Genomic DNA, 21,385 nt, shown 5'->3' on the forward strand with positions numbered 1-21,385 from the left:
TTTTTTGTCCTTTTTTTGTGATAATTTGCCTTTTCGGGTTTTATTTACTTGTTTTAGAAAATAGGTTAGAAGTTTAGAACCCGTGATATAAAGCTTATTTTTAATTTATATATTATAAAAATAAATGCTATTATACATGAATATAAATAAGAATTACGTCATTTTGTAATTTTAAATTTTTTTATTTTAATCAAAATTATGCATATAGTATCAATTCAAAGTTGTCTAATTTATATTTCAATGTAGGAGGTCATTTATTAGTGTGCTATTTAAAATTGTTTCAATTTCCTACGATAAATTGATAGATTTTAGTTGTAATGTAGAAGCTTCCAATATTTAATTTTCAAAAATGTTAAATATGATGGCTTTCAAAAAAAATAAAATAAATAACATCATCATTGCATTTAGACGAGAATTTTTTTATTGAGAAAGCGACACGTGGGCAATAGTGATGTCAGCAAGTTTTGTTTTAGTAATAGTTAATAGATTTAATGATTTGCGAGTAATTAGTCTTTGTTTTCTGTTAATTTTTTTTTTTTTAAAAAAAAGATAATTGAAGGGAAAAAAAACTATATATGTTGCGTATAACAAGCTAAAAATGAAAAATTGATAATAAATAATCATTTATTACACCGATTTACTCGTGAAATTTTTGTAAATTCCCACATTAATACTAAAAAAGGAAGTATATTAAATGTTTATATGCAGCCCTAAGAATTACCCAAAAAAACGTTGTCAAACATTCGTATTTATTTTACATTTCTTCAAGCAAATCGTTATGAGTTAATCATTTAATTGTTATTAATATATTTAATTATCATTATTATATTTAATTATTATTATTATATGTGTATATATATATATATATATATATATATATATATATATATATATATATATATATATATATATATATTAGAGGGAATTATAGAAGTTTGACTATAAAAATAAAAAATAAAGACTGAAACGAATGGAGCATTTATCAAATTTGTGGATGATCTTGTGCATTTGTAGTTCACATTCCATAAATAATAAACCTAGTTTCTAAATCCGTACTCTGTAAATGTTACTCCGTAATATGTATTGTCTTTTTTTAAAAAATAAAAATAAATTTACAACTATATCCCTCCATTTTTATTTGTTAGTCCTATTTTCTATTTTAGGCGTTTTAAAAAAAAAAATTACTCATATTGAATATATTCTAAGCTTATAAATTGAATGTAGATTGATGACATGACTATAAGTAAGGAAATCCCTCACTTGAATTATGACTGATGCTTTCTTAGAAAAAAAAAAAATCATAACTTTAAATAAGGCAAATTATTATGAATTGTTATTATTGTATTTTAATGTTATATTCTAAATATTATTATTTTATTTTACGTGATTGATTCCAGATGAGACTATTATATCATTAATATGAAAAACGAAGGGAGTATAAGTTAATAGAGTAATTGTATTACAAGGTGTGTTTTTTTTTTTTTTTTTTTTTTTTTTTGGGGGGGGGGGGGGGGGGGTGGGGGGTGAATGAAGAAGTAATTGTTTAACTTGAAAACATAAATGAAGGGAATGAAGTCTGAAGCTTGAAGCATGAAACCATAAATTTTCTTATGGTTTTGCAAGTTGTTACTAGCATACCTCAAAATAAGATCAAATTGTGATTAAAACAATTGATAAAATTATGTTGGTCAAACTGGTAATTTTTTTCCCAAAACTTATGACTCCTATACTTCAAAATAAGATCAAATTGTGATTAAAAAATAAATAAATAAATAAAAAATTGATAAAATTAAATTAGTCAAGCCGGTATTTTTTTTCCCAAAACTTACTATCCTATATTTCAAAATAAGATCAAGTTGTGATTAAAAATTTGATAAAATTATGTTGGTCAAACCGATTTCAGCTTAATTTTTGTTCAGTTTAGTTTCCAATTTTTGTCTCTTATAAACAATTCAGTTCAGTAAATCAGATAGACCCTAACTACTCTATATTTCAAAATAAGATGAAATTGTGAAAAAATAAATAAATAAATAAATAAATAACAATTGGATAATATGGAGTACAAAATAGCGGCGATGTCATGTCATGCATGATGCACAACTCCAATATCCAAATTAAACCATTTCCTCAGTACAATACTTCGTATAAGGAAAAACTTACCACAAATTCGTTTGGCTATCGTCATACACCAAATATCGTTGGTGCACTATACTTTATTCCACATTAAAGATACTATGTACGAACAAGCTAATCTAGGAGGAACAATAATAATAAGAAGTTAAACATACTTAATTATATAATGTTATACCACGTATATTATTATGCTATAATTATGTTACTTATTAAGAGGTTGTCAATTACGTTACTTGAATACGTACTTATTTTGTTGAGACTATCATCGATCTACTGCATGATATTGCATGCATGCACTCGGGTAAGAAGAATTAAATCAAAGACTAGCATCTGAAAAAGGTAAGGAGTTTCATCTATTAATCTTAAGATCAGATCAAAAGATGCTATTTCTATACAATAATAACCCTAGCTAGCTAGAATAACTAATTAAGGTAAGTTAATTATCACTTGTTTAAATTGGCCAATTAATAGAATTCTGATGACTATGTTGTCTCATATATATAAAAACAAAAAATGATGAAAACTTAAAAGAATTTTATAAAAAAACTGAATAATTAAGTTGAATTAAAATAGTTGCAATGAGTTGTGGTCCTAATCATTTCCAAATGTGGTTTTCGTATAAATAAATTAGTACTAAATCACCATAATCTAGGAACTTCATCACATCGAGAAGTGATAGATCATAGCTGGAGTTTCTTTTTTGACCAATTAGTCTTCGACTCGTGGTCCAATTCTTTGAATAATTATGTAAAGTACCCAATTAGTTTAATTAACTTTTAATTAGTTTTATAATATGAGTCATTCTGCATTGTCACTTATCTCATTGTAATATTAGATTCCATCCACTAATAATGATTATATTACCAAATATCGTACTACTTCTTATAAACTCCCTCAATTCAAACTATTATAAGTAGTATAATGCTTTATTTGTAGTCGTTTTATGTTTTCGTATTTCGATTTTCGAGCATTTTTGAAACTAAAAGTCAAATGTGAAATATGTTTACTTACTTATTTTTTAAGACGACATGATACATATGCAAAGAAGTTAGGCACGTCTCCAATCAAATATTTCAATATTGTGACTTAATTTACAAAACTATGGAAAAAATAAAATAGTATCTATAATTAAGACGGTACTCCTATTGTTTTTCTTATTGATGAGAGAAGGAAGGTAAGGGTGATGATAAGTCATCAATAATTAAAATAAAAGTAAAATTGAAAATGCGGGATTTGTTTGGTATTATTTTTGTTTTTAAGTTTTCTAATTTTTTTTTTTTAAACTAAAAATCAAAACAGGAAACAAGCGAAAGGTGTTTACACTTTTCTATTATCAGTTTTAAAATTATCATGATTTTAATAAGTCTAAATAATTTTCAGTTTCAAAATTATCATGATTTTAATAAGTCTAAATAATTTTTTATTTATTATGTGACATATATCATATACTTTTGAAAAACAAAAAACCAAAAAGAGAAATTAAAACCACAGCAATGCCAAACAAACCCGAAGTTTATTAGTTCAGGCCGGATGTAAATCATATATATATTAATTAAAATCAATTATTAATAAAATCATAAAACTATAGTAAAAATCGTGATGAATCTAACAGCCCATGACTAAACATATATTAAGTAAGTATAAGATTCTATTTGTATTAGAATCTTCTAATAAGCTTCCAAATGAGAGAAACAAAATAAAATGGAGGGAATAGTATTAAAAACTATTAGAAATTAATTTTATTATTCCACAAAATTAATAATATAATTGTAAACCCAAATTTTAAATCTGTAAAATATAGATTCAAAATAAATGAAACAAAGTGTTATTTTTATTAATTTGATAATTTTGGGTACAATCTCTAATTTGATCCTCTGATTCGATCTCCACTTTGACTTTGACGTAATTCAAAGATTATTGGCTTGATTCTCGAACGAGGGCCGTCGAGGCTTGATCTCGATCGAAGATTTGATGTAGACCTTTGACTTGTTGTTGACGTAGACCTTTGACTTAAATTCTTGATTGAGGGTCGACGAGGCTTGATCTCGATTAATGAATATTTGATGTAGAGTTTAAACAAATGTATGTTCTTGATGATTTGAATTCCTTCTTTATTCCGTGTTGAGGGTCGTCGAGGCTTGATCTATGCTTGTTGTTCTTTTAGGTTTGAGATGTTTTCTCTAAAATTAGAGTATTTGTTCAGAGGTTTTCTCTGGAGAGAGGTTATTTGAGAGGCTTTCTCTGTATTTTGATCTCCTTGTTTACTCTAGGTTTTTTATTTTCTCTCTCTCCCAAATGAAGTAGAGAGAACTCTATTTATAGAGTGAGGCACCTCTAGGGCTAGGGTTTGATGTCCGATCTATTGGATGTTGGGCTTGCTTGATTATTATAACCCATTTTTAATGGATTTTAACTATTAAATAAACAATTTAATTAAAATAACTAAAATGGGCAAATTTAATTTATTTACCCAATTTAATTCATTTGAATTAATAGTCAAATTAGCATCAAGTCAATAAATTGACTTTTGACCCATATAATATCCAACTCGAATAACCCTGGCAACTCGAGTAACCCCTGACCAAAAAATCGAGTAACCCCTGACCGAGAAACTCAAGTAACCTCGGAAACTCGAGTAACCCATGACCGAGAAACTCAAGTAACCCCTTACCGAGAAACTCAAGTTATTACCCCTATCGCACGGTATAATAGGCCGCATATTAAAATTTTGATTTACTAGAATTTGGCTTTGTTAGTGCCTGCAGTGTTTTATTCATTTGATTTTTACTTATATTAATTTATCTCATTTTATTTGATTCAAAACTTATTTTCGTTGTAATTTAAACTTGATAACCGTGTATAAACCTTTATTAGAACTTATTTGTTGAACTTATATTTATCTATTTGAACTTATGAAATACCTTAAAATCGGGTGAATGGAATAGTAGGGCCTTATCTAAATTGTACCCTAATTATATATATTTTTTTACTATTTTTTTTTAGGCACTTAAATTTATTATACGAAGTATATATTATAATAAGACTCGAAATAAATGAACATAAGATCTATAGTTTTACATAAAGAGAAAGGTCATTTTGGTTGATAAATTTGACTTTTCCCAAAATGCCCTTTTCTTTTTGCATAATTACGTCTTATAACAAAAAAAAAAAAAAAAAAAAAAAAAAAAAAAAAAAAAAACCATAACTTCCTTTAGGCGGTATATTCAACAAAAATAACTTCTCTTAGGCGGTTATTAGCCTATTTATTCGGTTTACTTACCACTTAAAAACTTCTCTTTTGTTGTTTTGCATAGTATTCAATTGCATACATTTATATACTATATACAGAGTATATACTAATACATTTGCATCACTTTTTCTCAGGTTAGTTTTTCTTTTTTTTTTTTCGTCTTTTACTTTTATAGATCTTTCCTTTTTCCTTTCCTTTTTTCATGGGTATAATGACTATAATCTAATGGTTTATACAATAATTATATTATATAATTATACGGAGGTAGTATATCGATCCGCAATACTTTGTTATTTACATAGAAAATTTGTAGGTGGCTTAATATTAAGAATTTTTCTACGTACTTGGATAATTTGTTGAATACTTTGTTAGTTTATATATATATATATATTTTTCCGTATAGTTGATTTTTTGTAATTTAATTTGTCATTTGTTTTGGTTAGAGGAAGTAAAAGGTTATGGCCTATTACAGTGGTTGCCAAAGTTTCCGTTAAATTTGATTGTTTTTTGGTTGGTAATTTTGGTATGAAGTAGTAAATATAATTTATTGATCAAATGATTGCAATTGATTATTTAGTAATATTTTATAAGTATTCGCTCTTTATTAATGCGCACAGTTTTTTTTTTTTTTGGGAGAAAATTTTACGTTTGATAACTAATAAGGAGAAAATCTTAAAAGTTTCGGTGTATTAATTTATCTTTGAATGGAATAAATATTAATTAGAAACGTCAAAAAGATTTGGAAGGATATAAGTATATACGGAGTAGTGTTTTTTTGTTTTTTTAACATGTTGAGTTATACGATATATTTTCTCATTACACATGAATTTTTCTAAATAATATTTAAACTATTTAAAACATCTTATATTTTTTGCACGCATTGCGTGCGCCTCTAACCTTGTTAGAATAAAGCCACAAAATCATACTTGTATTAACAAAATTAAGATCAACCAAACAAAATCTTAGTCTATTTATTTTCATTGTTAATTAGGGATTAAAAGAAACAGTAATGATCACGCTATATCATTTTCACAATACACAGTGGACAATGGTTTTCAGTGGAAATTAATTTAAAAGTTGAAAGGGATAAGATAATTAATAATTGAGCTGACAAATTAATTCGAGGGCATAATCTTCGTTATCCATTGGTGGATTTTCTTGTTTAAAATAAAATAATGACCATTTGCACATGAAGTTACTCTTCTTTTGGCGACATAACTGCTTGTTGGAGATTTGGAGACTATTTTCTAATTGCAGAAATATTAATAGTACTAATTAAAGTATGGATCTTTAGATTGTTCTTTTGTCTAAAGAAGAATGCTCCAATATTATTTGTTTCATAGGGACATTAAATATGTGTAAAATAATCTCAAATTCGGTGAGTCATTTTAGAATAATCATAGATTAAAGTTGGGTTTTAAAAATGATCATTTTAGAGAATAATGCTTTTTAAGTGAGTTTTATACTCCCATTGATTGGGATTAATTTTCAATCATAAAAACAATCACAATCGATAATAAAGGTAACTCCGATTTGTAGTAGTCTACTAATTATAAAGTTGTCATTCTTGTTCTTCTTCTAAATCTTTTTTATGTTAAAGAGAAGGCCGGAATTCCATTAAACTTTAATCCTCGCAGTCTTTTTGATCGAGTATTTATGGATTAGACACTTAAAAGTATATAATGTAATATCAAAGTACATCTGTACATGGGAGGGAACATAATCACTACACCCAATCGCCCTTACTTGACAAGATTTGAAGCTCAATCTATCAAGCCTACAGAACATGAAGTAAGAACTTTACAAGTGAGTCAAGTAAGAAATTTAGAGTTTATAGTATATTGTTAATATTATTATATACTCCGATTCGTAAGTATTGCATATCATGTAATCTTGCTCGGATCATCTCAATCAGCAAAATCTGATTCGATATAATTTGTTATTGTTTCAATCACTCTTAGCAAAATCCAATGTTTCATCAATCTACCCAATTTTAATTAGCTGTGTTTAGACTTAAGAGCTACAACGTCTACAAGTTCTCCTTAAATTAACCCATTATTATTATTATTATTAAACAACCTTGTTTAGAGGGGAAACTGGTGAATGATAGCTAGTTATTATTAGCTACCCATTATTCGGTTATATATATACTTAGCTTCGTAATTTCGTATATTTAGTGCCAAAAGAATATTCCATTTGATGACATATTGACACATGACTAACAGAATATGAGTATTAACATAATAGCATAAGACAAACTGCTTGGAAAGCAATGTTGTTTGCTTCAATATTCCCTTGGTTTATTTTAGTTATTAAAATTTTGTTTCGTATGTTGCCAATATTATAATTTTGACCCTTAATGTATCAAATTATCAATTAATAAATACAAATTATATAAACTATTATATACAGTATATGTTAAAATGAATCTACCAAGATGGAACACGAATATTTTTCTTAATATATAACTAATAACTAAGGTCATTTTAAAGTTATGTAGGTGAATAGTGCAAAAGTCAATACAGATTGAACAACTAAAATGCATGATATATATTGGCAATTGGATCTGTAGATGTCAAAAATATACCAAAAAAAAAAAAACCTTTAAATAAGATAAAGATTTTTCAAACATTATCCCTCAGAGTTAAAAAGTCGTCAAATATTAAGCTGGAGTAGATTTGCGTATTCGCAAATTCATAAGGGTTATTTCATTAGTATTATAGGGGTTACTTGGTCAGTGTTAAAAGAGTTACTTCGTCAGTGTTATAGGGGTTACTCGTTCAATATTATATGGAGTTACTTTTTTTTTTATTTTATATATATATATATATATATATATATATATATATATACATACATGCTCTTGTGTACTTGAGAATTGGAGTTGTGATCGAGTATCATTGATCTTAGTTACCTTGAATCCCTAATTTGTTTGGCTCCCAAAAATCGTGCTAATTTAATTCTTTAATTTTATTGGAGTCAATTTTTTTCTCCATATTTATTGTATTTGTATGTAATTTGAGACAACTTTATCCTACTAGAACGGTAGAACCAAGCATAGCATTAATAAATATTATTAAAATTTCTTGACTAAAATTGTAGCTTAAGATGGATCTAGAAGTCGGTCTGCCTACTAATTGACATTTAAGCATCTCCCTACCATAATCTTGTAAAACAAATCTTAATATTATAATTGTTCTATACCCTACGCCTTACTATAATATATTAAGTCTCTTCAATTCCTTACTATTTCCATATTATTTAACATGATTATATTCTCAATTCTCTAATTCTAAGATGTCTTCAAATCCTTAAATCAAATTGTGACGTGCATAAGTGCATTATTTAACAAATAGATACACCAAACTTTCCGCCATGCTTCTCTTTAATTATAAAGCTGTTGTTTAATGATTAAGTTGCTAGATTGACGGTTGATAAGATAAGAGTTGGGTGATGAAGTTAAAGCATGCAAAGACTAACATGGTTTATTTGATGAATAGCATGCAAAGACTAACATGCAAAGATTAATCCAATGTGTAGCAGTGTCGATGGTAGATAGCTTAGTTAAACGAGTTTCATCTGCTTCAATTTGATCACCGTGTAACCATGTTCATATACTGTGTTAAAGCGAGTACTATATAGCTTAGGTGATCAAATTCCGTCTGCTTATTACCTTCCGTCCTTCATGCATAACTAATTTGAATTAAAATGTTGAACATTTTTTAATCCAAATAGTTCAAATTTCAACAACAAAAATAAATAGTTTTAGTGGGTTGGGTTATATTAAAAATTAGGGTATGTCTTCAATAAACATTTCATAATACCTCTTGATTAAGGGTTTTTTTTAGCTATTAACTACCAAATCTATATCTATATTTATTAGTATTTAAAAAAGAAAACCAAAAAAGACATATGTCATCATTCTATTACACTTCCCTATCATCTTCTTCAACTCAATATGCCACATGTCGTTTTATATTTTTTTATTGTTCTTAACTCTTTCATTAAACACTTTATCTTCATCTCCCCTCTTTAATTCAACCTTTTTATTTTCTCTCTTTGATTTTAGTCCCTCCATCTTCTTTCTATTAAGTCTCATTTTAAATTAAAGTCCCAAAATTTTTATCTCTTTAATTATGTTTTCAGTTACATATTACACTCATAATTATTTATCGGTATTTCCTCACTCATCTCTCAATGCAATTTTCTATGAACAAGCCGTGCATTGCACGGGCCAGAAGGCTAGTTTTAAGTAAACAATCTAACCCATACAAACACTACTTTAAGAAGAGGGTTGGATCGTGTTGAATTAATTAAATAGTGGTGATTTGTTATGTTGTTAGCCATAGGCCCATAGTAACAGGAGGGCTGGATCGTGTTGGATGGACTTCTTTAAAGCCCAATAAACTATGTGGTCATACTAATAAGTCTGAATCAATTATACTTCCTCTCCTTTGTAGGGTAAGTATGCTACTACTTGTAATACGTAGTAACATAAGGAGTAGCATATACAGATTACAAATATACTTACTTCCATTACTAAATGGTCACACCTTTTACCAATTGGTTGTTGGTGTAGTGGTGATTGAGACTATACTTGGTAGGAAGGACCCGTGTTCGATCCCCCACAACAAGAATTGGGAGGGGATTGGAACCTAACCACATAGAACTGATCCCCAAATCTGGATTAGCCTAAAGGGTGAATCGGATGGAACACCAAAAAATTGTCTATTTACCATCTCCAATAATATTATAAATTCTACTCCGTAATATATTTAGAATGCATATTAAGATGATCTAACAAAAATCATATGACCAATTTGGTTGTTCAATTGTGTCAAAAAATAAAAAAAGAATGTTCAAGGGTAAAGATGGCAATATGCCATGCCTTGTGTAGTTGTGCGATAGTGCGTGACCCTTGTGAGTTTTGACATCCCGAAATTTTCAACAAGCCCAAAAACGACTCAAGATATATGTTGTTCCAATGCTTCTCTGAAAAAAATAAAATAAAATTGGACCAGCACCAACTCATGACTTAGCAAAATAGTAAGCACAAGCAACACAACATCAATACTATTCCGTGCCATGGGCCGATCCAGCCTAGTGCCATCTTTACGACTCAAGAATTAAGACCATTGTGGCTTAATACGAGGCAATTATGAAGTCAACTGACGTGCAATTTGGATTACCGCCTTATCAATCTCGAACACGATCCAACCCAAAAACCCAGATCACAATTTTCAGCTTTCCCTTTCATTTTCTGACCAAAAAATTAAAAAAGTAAAGAAAAAAATAAAATAAAAATCATTTCTGTTCATCATCTTTCTCTCTCCTCGATTCTTCACTGACGCCATTGAAGATTGAAGCTTCAAAGAACCAAAAAACAAGCATCATAATCACTTCAGATCTTCCTAAAAATCTCAGATCATCCAATTTTTCCATCAATTTTCAGGTTTGCAACATTCTTAATCTTAGTTATTACGTATAATTCATTTCATATTGTTTACTTTATCCTCTAATTTGAGCAATCGATTTTTGTTTATAGTTGTTATTATTGTTTAATCTATGTTAATTGTACTAAAACTTGTTAGTGTATAATTTGATTTGATCAATTTTTATACTAATTGCGAAAATCTGATTTAGGGAGTGTTTTTGATGTTGTTGTAACTGGAATTTTTGTTTGCTGTAGAAAAATTGAACTCAGTGGTAAGAAAATGGTGTACAGTGAGCAGTTGTGTAGGTGTAATTGGTTATGCGAGTTATAACTTATAAGGAGTGATAGTTGTTTGTGGAGGTCAGGATGCACCTTGTGAAGGGTGTGGCGAACCTCATTCGGGGTTCGTCTGGTGGCAATAACTCGGAGTCTGCCTCGGGTTTGCAAACCGAGCGTTTTACTCTTCCCGCTCATAATGTTTGCTTCAGGTACTTTGCTTTATTCTTTATTTTGCTTGGAGTTTATGTTTTTACTGTTTTTGTATTTGATGATGCGAAATTTAAGGTTAATTTGTGTTTGATGAAACGAATGATTGAGCAATTGAAGAATTGTGTAATGTGTTTCACTTGTATACTAGAACTTTAGAAGTAACAGACATTGATTTGGATTTTTGTAAAGTTTTCCATTTAGTTGAGTTTAAGTAGGATATTTTGGTTTTATGGGCAATGTATTATGATTTGCTTCCCTTTTTTTCTGTGATTGAGCAATTGAAGAATTGTGTAACGTGTTTCACTGGTATTCTAGAACTTTAGAAGTGATACGGTGATAAAAATTTCTTCAACGTTTTCCATTTAGCACGAGTTTAAATAGGATATTTTTGGCTTTATTGGCAACCTATCATGAATTGCTTCCGGTTTTTCTGTTTCAGTCTTTTAGTCTAACTTTGGTGTGGGAGGAGCTTTTGACTAGCAAATGAGAGAAATTAAATCAAAATCAGTAAAATTGAATTTGTACTTGAGGAATATGTATGCAGCAACCTATACATGCCTATTGTCTACCACTTTGCCTTAGGTAAAAAAAAAAAAAGTTATGGGCCATTGTATTTATGAGTATGGCTAAAGCTTAGTGAATTTTATGACGATGGGGATCTGCCTAAGCTTAACAGCCTAAGCTGAGTATGAATTTTGCAGTTTTACTCCACTCAATTGCTTGGAGGCCTTTGTGCCCTATCCCTGCATTTGCAAGGACTGACATATCAATTCACAGCAACCAAGAAGTAAAGAGTGCTGAAGTGGGACATTAATTTAGTCGCTGTAATCCATAGGTGAAATAATGTTTATTAGAGACTCTTAGAACTGTATAAAAAAGAATAAATTGAACCATAATGCAATATCCTATAATAACTAAGAATAGTAGGATTTTTTATGAAAGCAGTTTGATCACTTGCTTATAAGCATGTCTCCTATGCTGTAGGGGCTAGGGCATGCATTAGTAAGAATTCCTAGAGCTACAAAGTCAATCATTCTCTGCACCTTGCACCTAAGCTTCTCTAGTTCTCTGTAACAACTTTTGTCAGACTAAACTAAAGTTTGTACTGGGTGGAATTAGTCTTGTCATTTGTGATTCTTTGACCACTTTAGCTTTTGTATGTTTTCTTCAATCGTTTTCTTGCTTTTGATTCGTAGAATGTTGCAGCTATTTTAGCTGATTACTTGACCTATCATTCTATTGTTATAACTTGAAAAATTAGGAATATGTTATCCTATTAGTAGGCTTCTTAATGTTCACTGGCCAAAGACAGCTATCTATAAATGATCCTTAGGTTGTGTCCTTTTAATCTTTTATGTTTTTGTTAAGCTTGATTAAATTAAGAGACATGATATATTATCTTACTTTTCGTTGTTGTTTCCTATTTTAGTGAGGTTGGCAATGAGTCAATTCTAAAAGGTCTATGGGAGAAATACGAAAAGGCTGCTGATAAGGTAGGTGTGCTTGAATTTCTCCTTACTCCTATTATTGGCCGCAACTTCCAGGGGTGCTACTCTTATCATGTATTTACTGAGCTGATGTGCGGCTTGATTGATAATCAAGCTTAGTTGATGCATTTGGATAATCAAACTACTTTCCCAGTTAGTGGTAGCAGAAAGTGTGTGCGTTGACGTGATGAAGTGCAAGTTTGTTGTGGTTGTCAAGATCTCTGTTTTATTCTTCGATGTCTTTCAGACTTGTTCACCTATTAATCACTAACAAAGTTTGGCCTTATTTTGGCTCAAAGGAAATGCAAGTATGTAAGAACTAAAATGAGCAAATCAGACGGTTTATGTATCAAGTAAAGTTTGATTAATGAATTATCTTATAAAGAGGGGGATAATAAGCCTGTGGAAAACTTATTCATTTTCTTGACTGACAGTGGCTTATTTATCTATTTATTTTTGAGCTAAACATAGGCCGAGTTTAGGAACAATTATTATGAGTAGAAGGAAAAGTGCTCCAAGAAAAATTTGAAACCACGATGCTTAATCCATAATGCACTTGTTACAGCACATGGTTATCAATTGAATTAATTTTCTCTTTAGCATTCCTACTGCTTTATACAGTCTTATATTGATATAAATGTTTTTCTCTCTTTTTTATTTATTTTTTTTTATTTTGGGGGTTGGGGGGTGGGGCCATGGGGTTGCCTGTGGTGGATTATGAGTTTATGAGTAAGCCTGCTGCATTCAAGTGCTATCCTGTGCTCTGATTAAGAAGCTCTAAGATATGCTCAGTTCTTTATACATTTATCTTTTCTTCTCCCTTGGATTGAGCTTTACATTAACCTAGAATTTTACTCTGGAGCTGATCTTTAAAAATAATTTGACAATATCCAGTATTGTTCCATGTTTACTATGCAAGTCATTGTTCCTTGTTTAATTTCTTCTAAAGTGCTAATATTTATAGTATTCCTCAAACTAGGTGGAAAAGAGAAAGCTGTTTCGTGTTTTCCTTAAGCAGTTTGTAGACGTGCACAACAATTGGGAGCCTATCATCACTGGAGAATGTACAGATAGTACATCGTCAACTGTCTCAGACGTGGAGCAATCCTTTCAGTCTGGTGACACATCTGTTGGTTGCTTTTCTGGACACCCAACTGAATTTATAATAACTCTAATTGATGAAATACCGCAAATGACTTCTATAGTCACCGATTGTAAGTTGATATTCCTTTTCTTTTTCTCTCTTTCATTTGGTTTCAATAAAAATTTGCTGCTTCTGATAATACTTTGTATTTGATAACCTACTTACCACACCCTCAATATTCATGATTGTAGTTTTAATTTCACAGAATAGGTAGTTAAAAAGTATATAAGTAGTCAATTGATTAAGTTATATATGGCTGCTAAATTCGTGCCAATATGAAATTGATGCATCTTCCACTTGTTGCTGATTACGCAGTCATGTATCTTTATTTCTGGCAATGAAGAGGGAAGATAGACTAATATACACCATGCTGAAGCTTAAATGCTTTCTTGTTCAGTGATGTTCACCAGTGTTGGTTTACACTTCTCAATCTTTAATTTACTATGTCCCTACGGGTCAACTTTGTTCAATGGGAGAGTAGAGTTTGTTTCGTGAGTTATGTGTTGGTTTTTACCTGTAAGTGTCTCAAGGTACTTGTTTAAGTTGAATAAATATGGACTAATCATATTGGAATACATGTCTAACTAGATGGTGAATTAGACTTTTATGATTTGGATTTCTTGATTAAAGGTATACTTGAATTGTTAAGCTCTGTGTATATTATATGTGGAGATTATTGTAGTTAAAGGTACACATAGATAGACTATATTAATTTGTCTTCTTTCTTGTATTTCTGGTTTGGGTAAGGCTTCATAAATCTAGAATTACCAAGATCTTGTCATTGGTGAAATCTATAGTGATTTGTCATTATTCTTCATTGTCTTTATTAATATTATATATCTTTTGTCTCTAGTTATCCGGCAGCTTGGTCAATAAATGATCTTAAAAAATATCAATTTTGCCTTTTGTCTGTGAATGCAGTGGATACCGGGTTTTCAAAGTCTACATATGATCCACTTACTGTCTCCACAAGCCTGAAGATTTCTACAGAAGGGATACCTGCCCTAGAAGCATTGGTGATTATAGTTCGTTCAGTTCATAACTGCAGAATTTTAGGCTATTATGGCGGGATACAAAAACTTGTTGCTTTAATAAAAGGTAGAAATTGTAACAGGAGTTTTTAATGTTTGTTATCGTGGTGCTTTTCATAGTTTATTGCGCTGATGCATTTATTTTGAAATGCTCTACAATTACACATTGAGTTTAATTTCTCAGAAATAAAATTAATTCCAGCTAAGCTTCTAGAACTATAACCTTAATACTCTATAAACTTGGGTTTATAAATGAGCTTATAGACTATTTTTGAATTGCGGACCTTTATGGTGGGTAATCTGTTTTGGGTACTAGCCCATATTTGGGTGTATTTGTGGTGCTGACATCATTTATTAAGGTGGTTGTGAACATGTGCTTTGTGCAGTGCTGGTAATTCTAATAAGTTTTGTATTTGGTTTTGGGTTGTATATTAATATACGGTAGCTACAACAAAGTTACAAACTTACAAAATACTATGTATAATAAATGGTCAAAATGGGTCATATTTAGGTCTGTGCTGGGTTGAGTTTGAGTTTTGGGTGATATCATGCATCTCACTTTCAGCTTAAGAATAATCCCATCTTAATTCTAAAGTCTAAACAGCTCATTGCTGATCGTCTGATGGAGGATTCTCATTTGTATCCATTGAGCCTGGGTAGTACTATTGTGTCACATAATTTACTTGTAATGATCCTTGATCTGACCAGCATTATTACTATCTGTTGTTTTTATAAGTTAAAAGAAACATTTAAAAACTAATAATTCTGTAAAAGGATAACATATCCTTAAAATTTGAATGTGATCTGGATTGTTGCGGTCCAGATGTTGTATGTTTAAAATGGTATTAAAGTTTAAGTAATGAGCCAATATTCATGACCAGTATTTTCGACTTGATCACTATAAATTAAATTTGGAATCCCAAGCTCTTGATTTTTCAATAGATGCTTGTGACATGTAGCATTGAGTGTTTTTTTTTTTATTTTTTTTGATTTTTTTTGACTTTTTTTTTCTAAAAAAAAAAATAGTTTTATTCTATTCTGTCATATTCTTAACTTTAAAAGGAGACTTTCTTTTTGTTTTTTCTGTGTATCTTCTCTGACATATTTAGTCATTGAACTCTTTTTTTAGCGGCTGTTGTCCAACTAAAGGCGATTGCTGGAGCTCTTGCTGGAGATGAAGCTTTGTCTGATCATGCTCTGAATATATTTGAGTTGTTGCAAAAGTTACTTGTACATGTGGTGTCAATACTTTGCAGCTTCATTGACTTGAATTCAGATGCTTATGAGATGGCTAATATTTACAACAGTATTACATTTTCATTACCAAGTGGTGGTGCATCATTGATAGATCCTTCTGCCACATTTAAAGTTCAACGTGGAATGTTGTATCCATGGAAGAAGACAGCTATAGTGTCAGTGATGGAGGCTGGTGGTCTTAATTGGTTAGTAGGTAAGGTAGGCATATTCTTTCCTTTTTTTTTTTTTTTTTTTTAATATACATCATAATTTGAGCTTGTACCATGCATTTTTTTTGTTTTTACACGCCAAGAGTAGCTAGCAAACTAGGCCATGGTGGCTCAAATATTGTAAGGGCTCTGCTATATGTGCATAGAAAATGGACCGTAGATGTATCTGCTGATGTACATGAGATTAGGGATGAGTCAATTACAGGTAGTGTTTATTCTATGTGCATTTATATTCTTTTTGAGTAGAAATAGGAAAAACAATGTATCTGGCAATAAGTCCTTTGGCTCTCAAATCTTGCACAACATTGGCTGGGTATGTAATAGTCTTGTTTATCTAGGAGAAAGTTTGTTATTGAATGAAGAAGTTTGTGAGAGTCCTTTACAGTGAAGGAATCAAATAGAATTTACCACAATGTCACATGCTTGGAATTGATAATAACATGAAAAAGGAAGTTACCTTTGAACATTTTGTAGCTCAGATAGCTATGTCCAAGGTGAAGTTAAAAGAAGCCACTCTCTCCCACAAAGAAATCTGACTTTCAAGTAGAGTCTATCATTTATGTCTAACCAAATAATGGGCAAAATAGTGAAGAAGGTTTATCACCTCTGTCCACTTTTGGTCGACACACCTCATTCTAGGTAACTCAATGAAATCTCTTATGGCTCGGAGTGGATTATCTCAGCTTTGTCTGTAATCCATTTGTGAATTCAATTTCTATGTAGAAAAAAGGACTAATTTATTTAGATTAATGGTCAAATAATGCTTGTTTGCAATGCACTTGTTTTTTTTTTTTTGACCTTGTCTACTCAATCAGTGATCTTTGTGTTACTTTCAATTTGCGGATGATCTCTTATCAAGCTCTATTGTTTTCTGTAGTGGTTTGCTAATTTTTATTATTTTGTCTTTTTCTTCATGTTTTTTATTGTTTACTGTTGCTGTCATTAGTGTGTTGTTTTAGGGGTTTGGTAACGGTAAGGAGAAGTGTTATGGTGATGTGCTTTCAAGGCAATCATGTAGTGTGTATAAAGGGCGAAGCTCCAGGGGTCTTCTCATAAATTTGTACGTCTTCTGATATAGTGGGATAAGGTTACCTAATTAGCGTCATTATGGGCTAGGGGGCTGGATCTTTCAAGAGTAAATCAGTTGGCTTTATTTGCAATCTTTTCTTCATGTTCAGAAGACAGCTTGACCTCATTGTTTGTAATCCCTTTTTTCAGCTGTTAATATAATTTTTTTTTCTTTTTCTGCGATTATTAAAATAAGCTTGTGTTTCTTGTATGAAAGTTCATTGTATAACATGCAGTTAATTTTGTTTCAGAGTTGCTTCGTGTCATGAGAAGATTGAGCATAAAAGAACAGTGGACGAATCTGTCACTTCAATATTTGACTTTGAGGGCTCTACATTCAGCCTTATCTGAAAATTCTCGTGCTCAGAATCATTTTAGAAGCATCGGAGGACTTGAAGTTTTGTTGGATGGGCTTGGACTTCCATCTAGCAATGCATTGGCATCGAAGGCAGCCAATAGGTATAATAAAAGGGTGTCTTCTTTTTGGCCTTTATTTTCATCTCTTTCATTTTGGTTAATATATACTTAGCAACTTACACATAGGAGTCATTAAATTTTGGCTTTTGGTTCGTGTATTTAATATGCTCATGTTTGGAGTAAAAGGTGTTTACTGTTTAGATAAAGCCTCTGATGGGAATTATGAGGAATTAGTTATATGCTTTTTGTGAAATAGCAGATATAGAAGCTATTGCTGCATCCGGGCTTTGAAAATGATGAAACCCAGTTCTTTGCAAATTTCAGGGAGAGGTAGATACTTATAATCAGTTGCATACCTCGATACTCAATGTGAAAAAACTTGTAATCTTTCTGATATAAATGAGTCCTGTAACCTCTTAGTTTGTCTGAATAAGAATGTTTTAACAATTTTACTAGTCTTTTGCCTATCCATAATAGGTCTTCTTCAGCTGGTGCTATATCAATAAGCTTTTGATTGAGGGGCCTACCTTAAATTTGGTTATGATCTTATTAATTGTACTAGATGTTGTGCTGCTTTGTAATACAAGTGTTTCTGTTTATCAGCCTTTTAGCTGCTTTTTAATTACTGTGAATTGTATTGCAGGTATGAAAACATTCTGCTTGCCTTATTTCAACTTCATGTGCTATCTTTGGAGGTTCTTAGAGAGGCAGTGTATCCTTCATACATTTCAACTTTTCCCTCTAAGGCTCTACCTACATACAATGCAATAGGTTAATGTTTATAAATACATTTTGAACAGGTTATATTAAACTATTGTGCTACATTATCGTGTACTAGTTTAAATAGTGATAACTATGAACTATATATATCCTTAAAGTATGCCTTTTGGCTTTATAATATTAACTGTAACAAGTTTATTGATTGTTGTTTACGGCTGTATACTTAATTAATGTTTTCTAATATTAATTTCTCTAGTCATCTGGAATATCTTCAATATCTGTTAAGCGTCAGTACTTGGTTGTTTCCTTAACGGATGCCTAGATATGGGAATGTTAATAACATGCAATTCTTGTGTGAGAATGGAAGAGTGCATAACTTTGCAAACAGCTTCTGCATTCCTGCTTTTGCACTTCAAAATTTTGAGCTACGGAGGAAGGAGATTTCTGTACAAAGTAATCTGGAATGTTTATCCACAACATCAGAGCATGACAATGAAGAGAAAATTTGGAATAAAGAGTCTTCAACAGTATCTCTTGCTGGGGAATTCATAAAATACTGGCAACATTATGCTTTTACATTGAGCCAGAGTTTCTGCTCTTTTATGGTTGCTTTTGAAGATACTATGTCTGAAAGTATTAATGGACCAACTGGCCGACATAATGTGCCAGTTTCTTCATTATTTTCTGAACTTTCAGTAAGATGGTTATTAAGAGTTCTTTTGATTGTCTTTCCTTGCATCAAGGCTTTCTCAAATCAAGATGAATTGCCTGCTTTTTTAAGGTTAATATTGGATCATTTTTGTCAGCATTCATACTTTCTTTTTCCTCCTGGATTCTGGAATGGAGGTGCTGTCAATTATTATTATCAGAACTCAGTGATATTTTTTTGCTGGTTTCTGTAGAATGTTCGTGTGTATCTTACAGCATCAAGCTCTGCATGCGTTAAGGCAGTTTTTGAGTTCCTTACCGACATTGCTTGAAGTGTTTCGGGCGGAACAAATATGGGAACTTGTCTTCTCAGAGAACTTTTTTGGAGCAGCTTTGTTAGACTTTGAAGTTGATTGCTCAGCAACCAAGGGTTCCTGCTTATCGTCTGTCACTATTGGCAATGATAATGAAGTGTTGGTTCTTAAAGCAGAAAGTCTCAAAATGGAAGTCATCTCATTTGCTGAGTTTGCTGCAACTCTCAAGGAGACTACACATAATTTGGTTAGTTAGTTTTTGCCTGTTTACACTTAGTTAGTTAACTATCATTCAACCTGGCCTGTAGTAAAAACATCATTTAAAAAAAAAAAAAAAACGTAATCTGAAAGTTGTTATAAAGAAATTATACATAAGTTTTTTGCCGATTTCTAGAAAGGATTTAAGTTTGAAAAGTTTGATGAGGTCTGGTTCCATTTCTTGTGATGCTTTGATTTCAGCCATGGTGTATGTGAGATGATATTACTTAGATTTTATAATTGATAAGTAGAAAGACACAAAGGGGGTGTCACCCGTGTACAAAAGGTGCTACTGGATATTGAATTCATCTTTGTGCCATACTCGGTTACATTTGCGACCTTATTTAAATAATGGCAATTTCTGCTCTCTTCTTAGTCCACTTTTAAGTTTTATTTTTGAAGTTGGATCCTGGAGATGCAAAACTTTGTTCATTTTAAAGGTCCATTTCCCACTGCATGCTGACTTTCTTTTTCTCTTGTATGGCAGCCAGAGTGTTCAGCTTTATTAGATGCACTTGAGCGTTCTGCTCGCAATCCAGAGATTGCAACGGTGCTTTGTAAAAGTCTGCTTCAAATATTGCAACATGCACGGGAAAAAACGCTTGCTTCTTTCAAGGAGCTTAAGGGGATGTCCCGAGTGCTTAGAGTTGCTTGCATTCAAGCTCAAGAATTTAGGTCTAATGATTCAACCCCTAGTGAAAAATTGACCAAAGTTGATGATATCCCACCTGATAGTTGTCATAGATCAGATATTCCTGCAGCATTGCTCAATCTGGATAAGAGCATGGGATCAACTGTGGAGCTCTTCAACACCTACTTTTGTGTAGCTGATGATGCAAAAAGTTTGGTGCTACATGATGCAGAGTGCATTGATTGTTTGTTTGATTTGTTCTGGGATAAGGATCTAAGAAATCTCATGCTTGGTTATATTCTTGAGCTGATGAAGGTGGTTCTTTTACTTTGTTTCTTTTCTATGTTTTGCCTTGAGGCAATTTTTTCCTGATGGCTTATTGTTACTATGTCGGGGCTTGGATTTTGGATGGGCAGGCTGCTCCTAGTTGTAAGGATGATCAATCAGCAAAGTTGCAGTTGTGTTCTAGGTACCTGGAAACTTTTACCCAGGTAAAAGAAAAGGAAAAAGATTTTGCAGAAGTGTCAATTGAGCTTTTGGCTGGCATGAGAGCGATGCTGTTGATGGATCAAGAGGTATTCGTCTATAGCACTCCTTTTTTCTTTCTCCTTTTGCACCATGTTCTGTAACTCTATTTTTGGTCTCACTTCTGTTCTACCTTAGACGTGTCCTGTCTTTATTAACCTTGATTTAATGGTTTGTTTAGTGTCTTATTTTTGCAAAACTGTATGCTTTCAGTATTACCAGGAATTGTTTCGTAATGGTGAATGCTTTATTCACGTTGTCTCCTTACTCAATGGAGTTGTTGATTCTACGAATGCGGAGAAATTGGTCCTTGATGTCCTCCAAACACTGACTAGTCTTCTTTCCAATAATGACATATCAAAGGTATGAA

The 21,385-nt window shown here is 31.3% G+C and overlaps 1 protein-coding gene across 3 annotated transcripts in view; it reads left to right on the top strand.

The window, feature by feature from the left end:
• Positions 1-10,542: 10,542 nt before the first annotated feature.
• Positions 10,543-21,385, top strand: part of LOC145639336 (BEACH domain-containing protein B-like) — a 28,342-nt gene continuing 17,499 nt past the window's right edge. For 2 of the 3 annotated variants that reach the window (XM_081690556.1, XM_081690555.1), the window contains exons 1-13: positions 10,543-10,835; positions 11,073-11,305; positions 12,736-12,799; positions 13,773-14,007; positions 14,859-15,035; positions 16,098-16,418; positions 17,754-17,961; positions 18,563-18,631; positions 18,962-19,420; positions 19,542-19,848; positions 20,347-20,805; positions 20,907-21,065; positions 21,229-21,378. In XM_081690556.1, the coding sequence (XP_081546682.1) occupies positions 11,184-11,305; positions 12,736-12,799; positions 13,773-14,007; positions 14,859-15,035; positions 16,098-16,418; positions 17,754-17,961; positions 18,563-18,631; positions 18,962-19,420; positions 19,542-19,848; positions 20,347-20,805; positions 20,907-21,065; positions 21,229-21,378 (2,730 nt within the window). In that variant the 5' untranslated portion in view covers positions 10,543-10,835; positions 11,073-11,183. Of the gene's footprint in view, positions 10,836-11,072; positions 11,306-12,735; positions 12,800-13,772; positions 14,008-14,858; positions 15,036-16,097; positions 16,424-17,753; positions 17,962-18,562; positions 18,632-18,961; positions 19,421-19,541; positions 19,849-20,346; positions 20,806-20,906; positions 21,066-21,228; positions 21,379-21,385 lie in introns of those variants that run through there. The other variant, XM_081690558.1, reaches the window with a different exon arrangement.

The sequence above is a fragment of the Chenopodium album genome, chromosome 7 (assembly GCF_948465745.1).
Source record: "Chenopodium album chromosome 7, dcCheAlbu1.1, whole genome shotgun sequence".
Classification (NCBI taxonomy): domain Eukaryota; kingdom Viridiplantae; phylum Streptophyta; class Magnoliopsida; order Caryophyllales; family Amaranthaceae; genus Chenopodium; species Chenopodium album.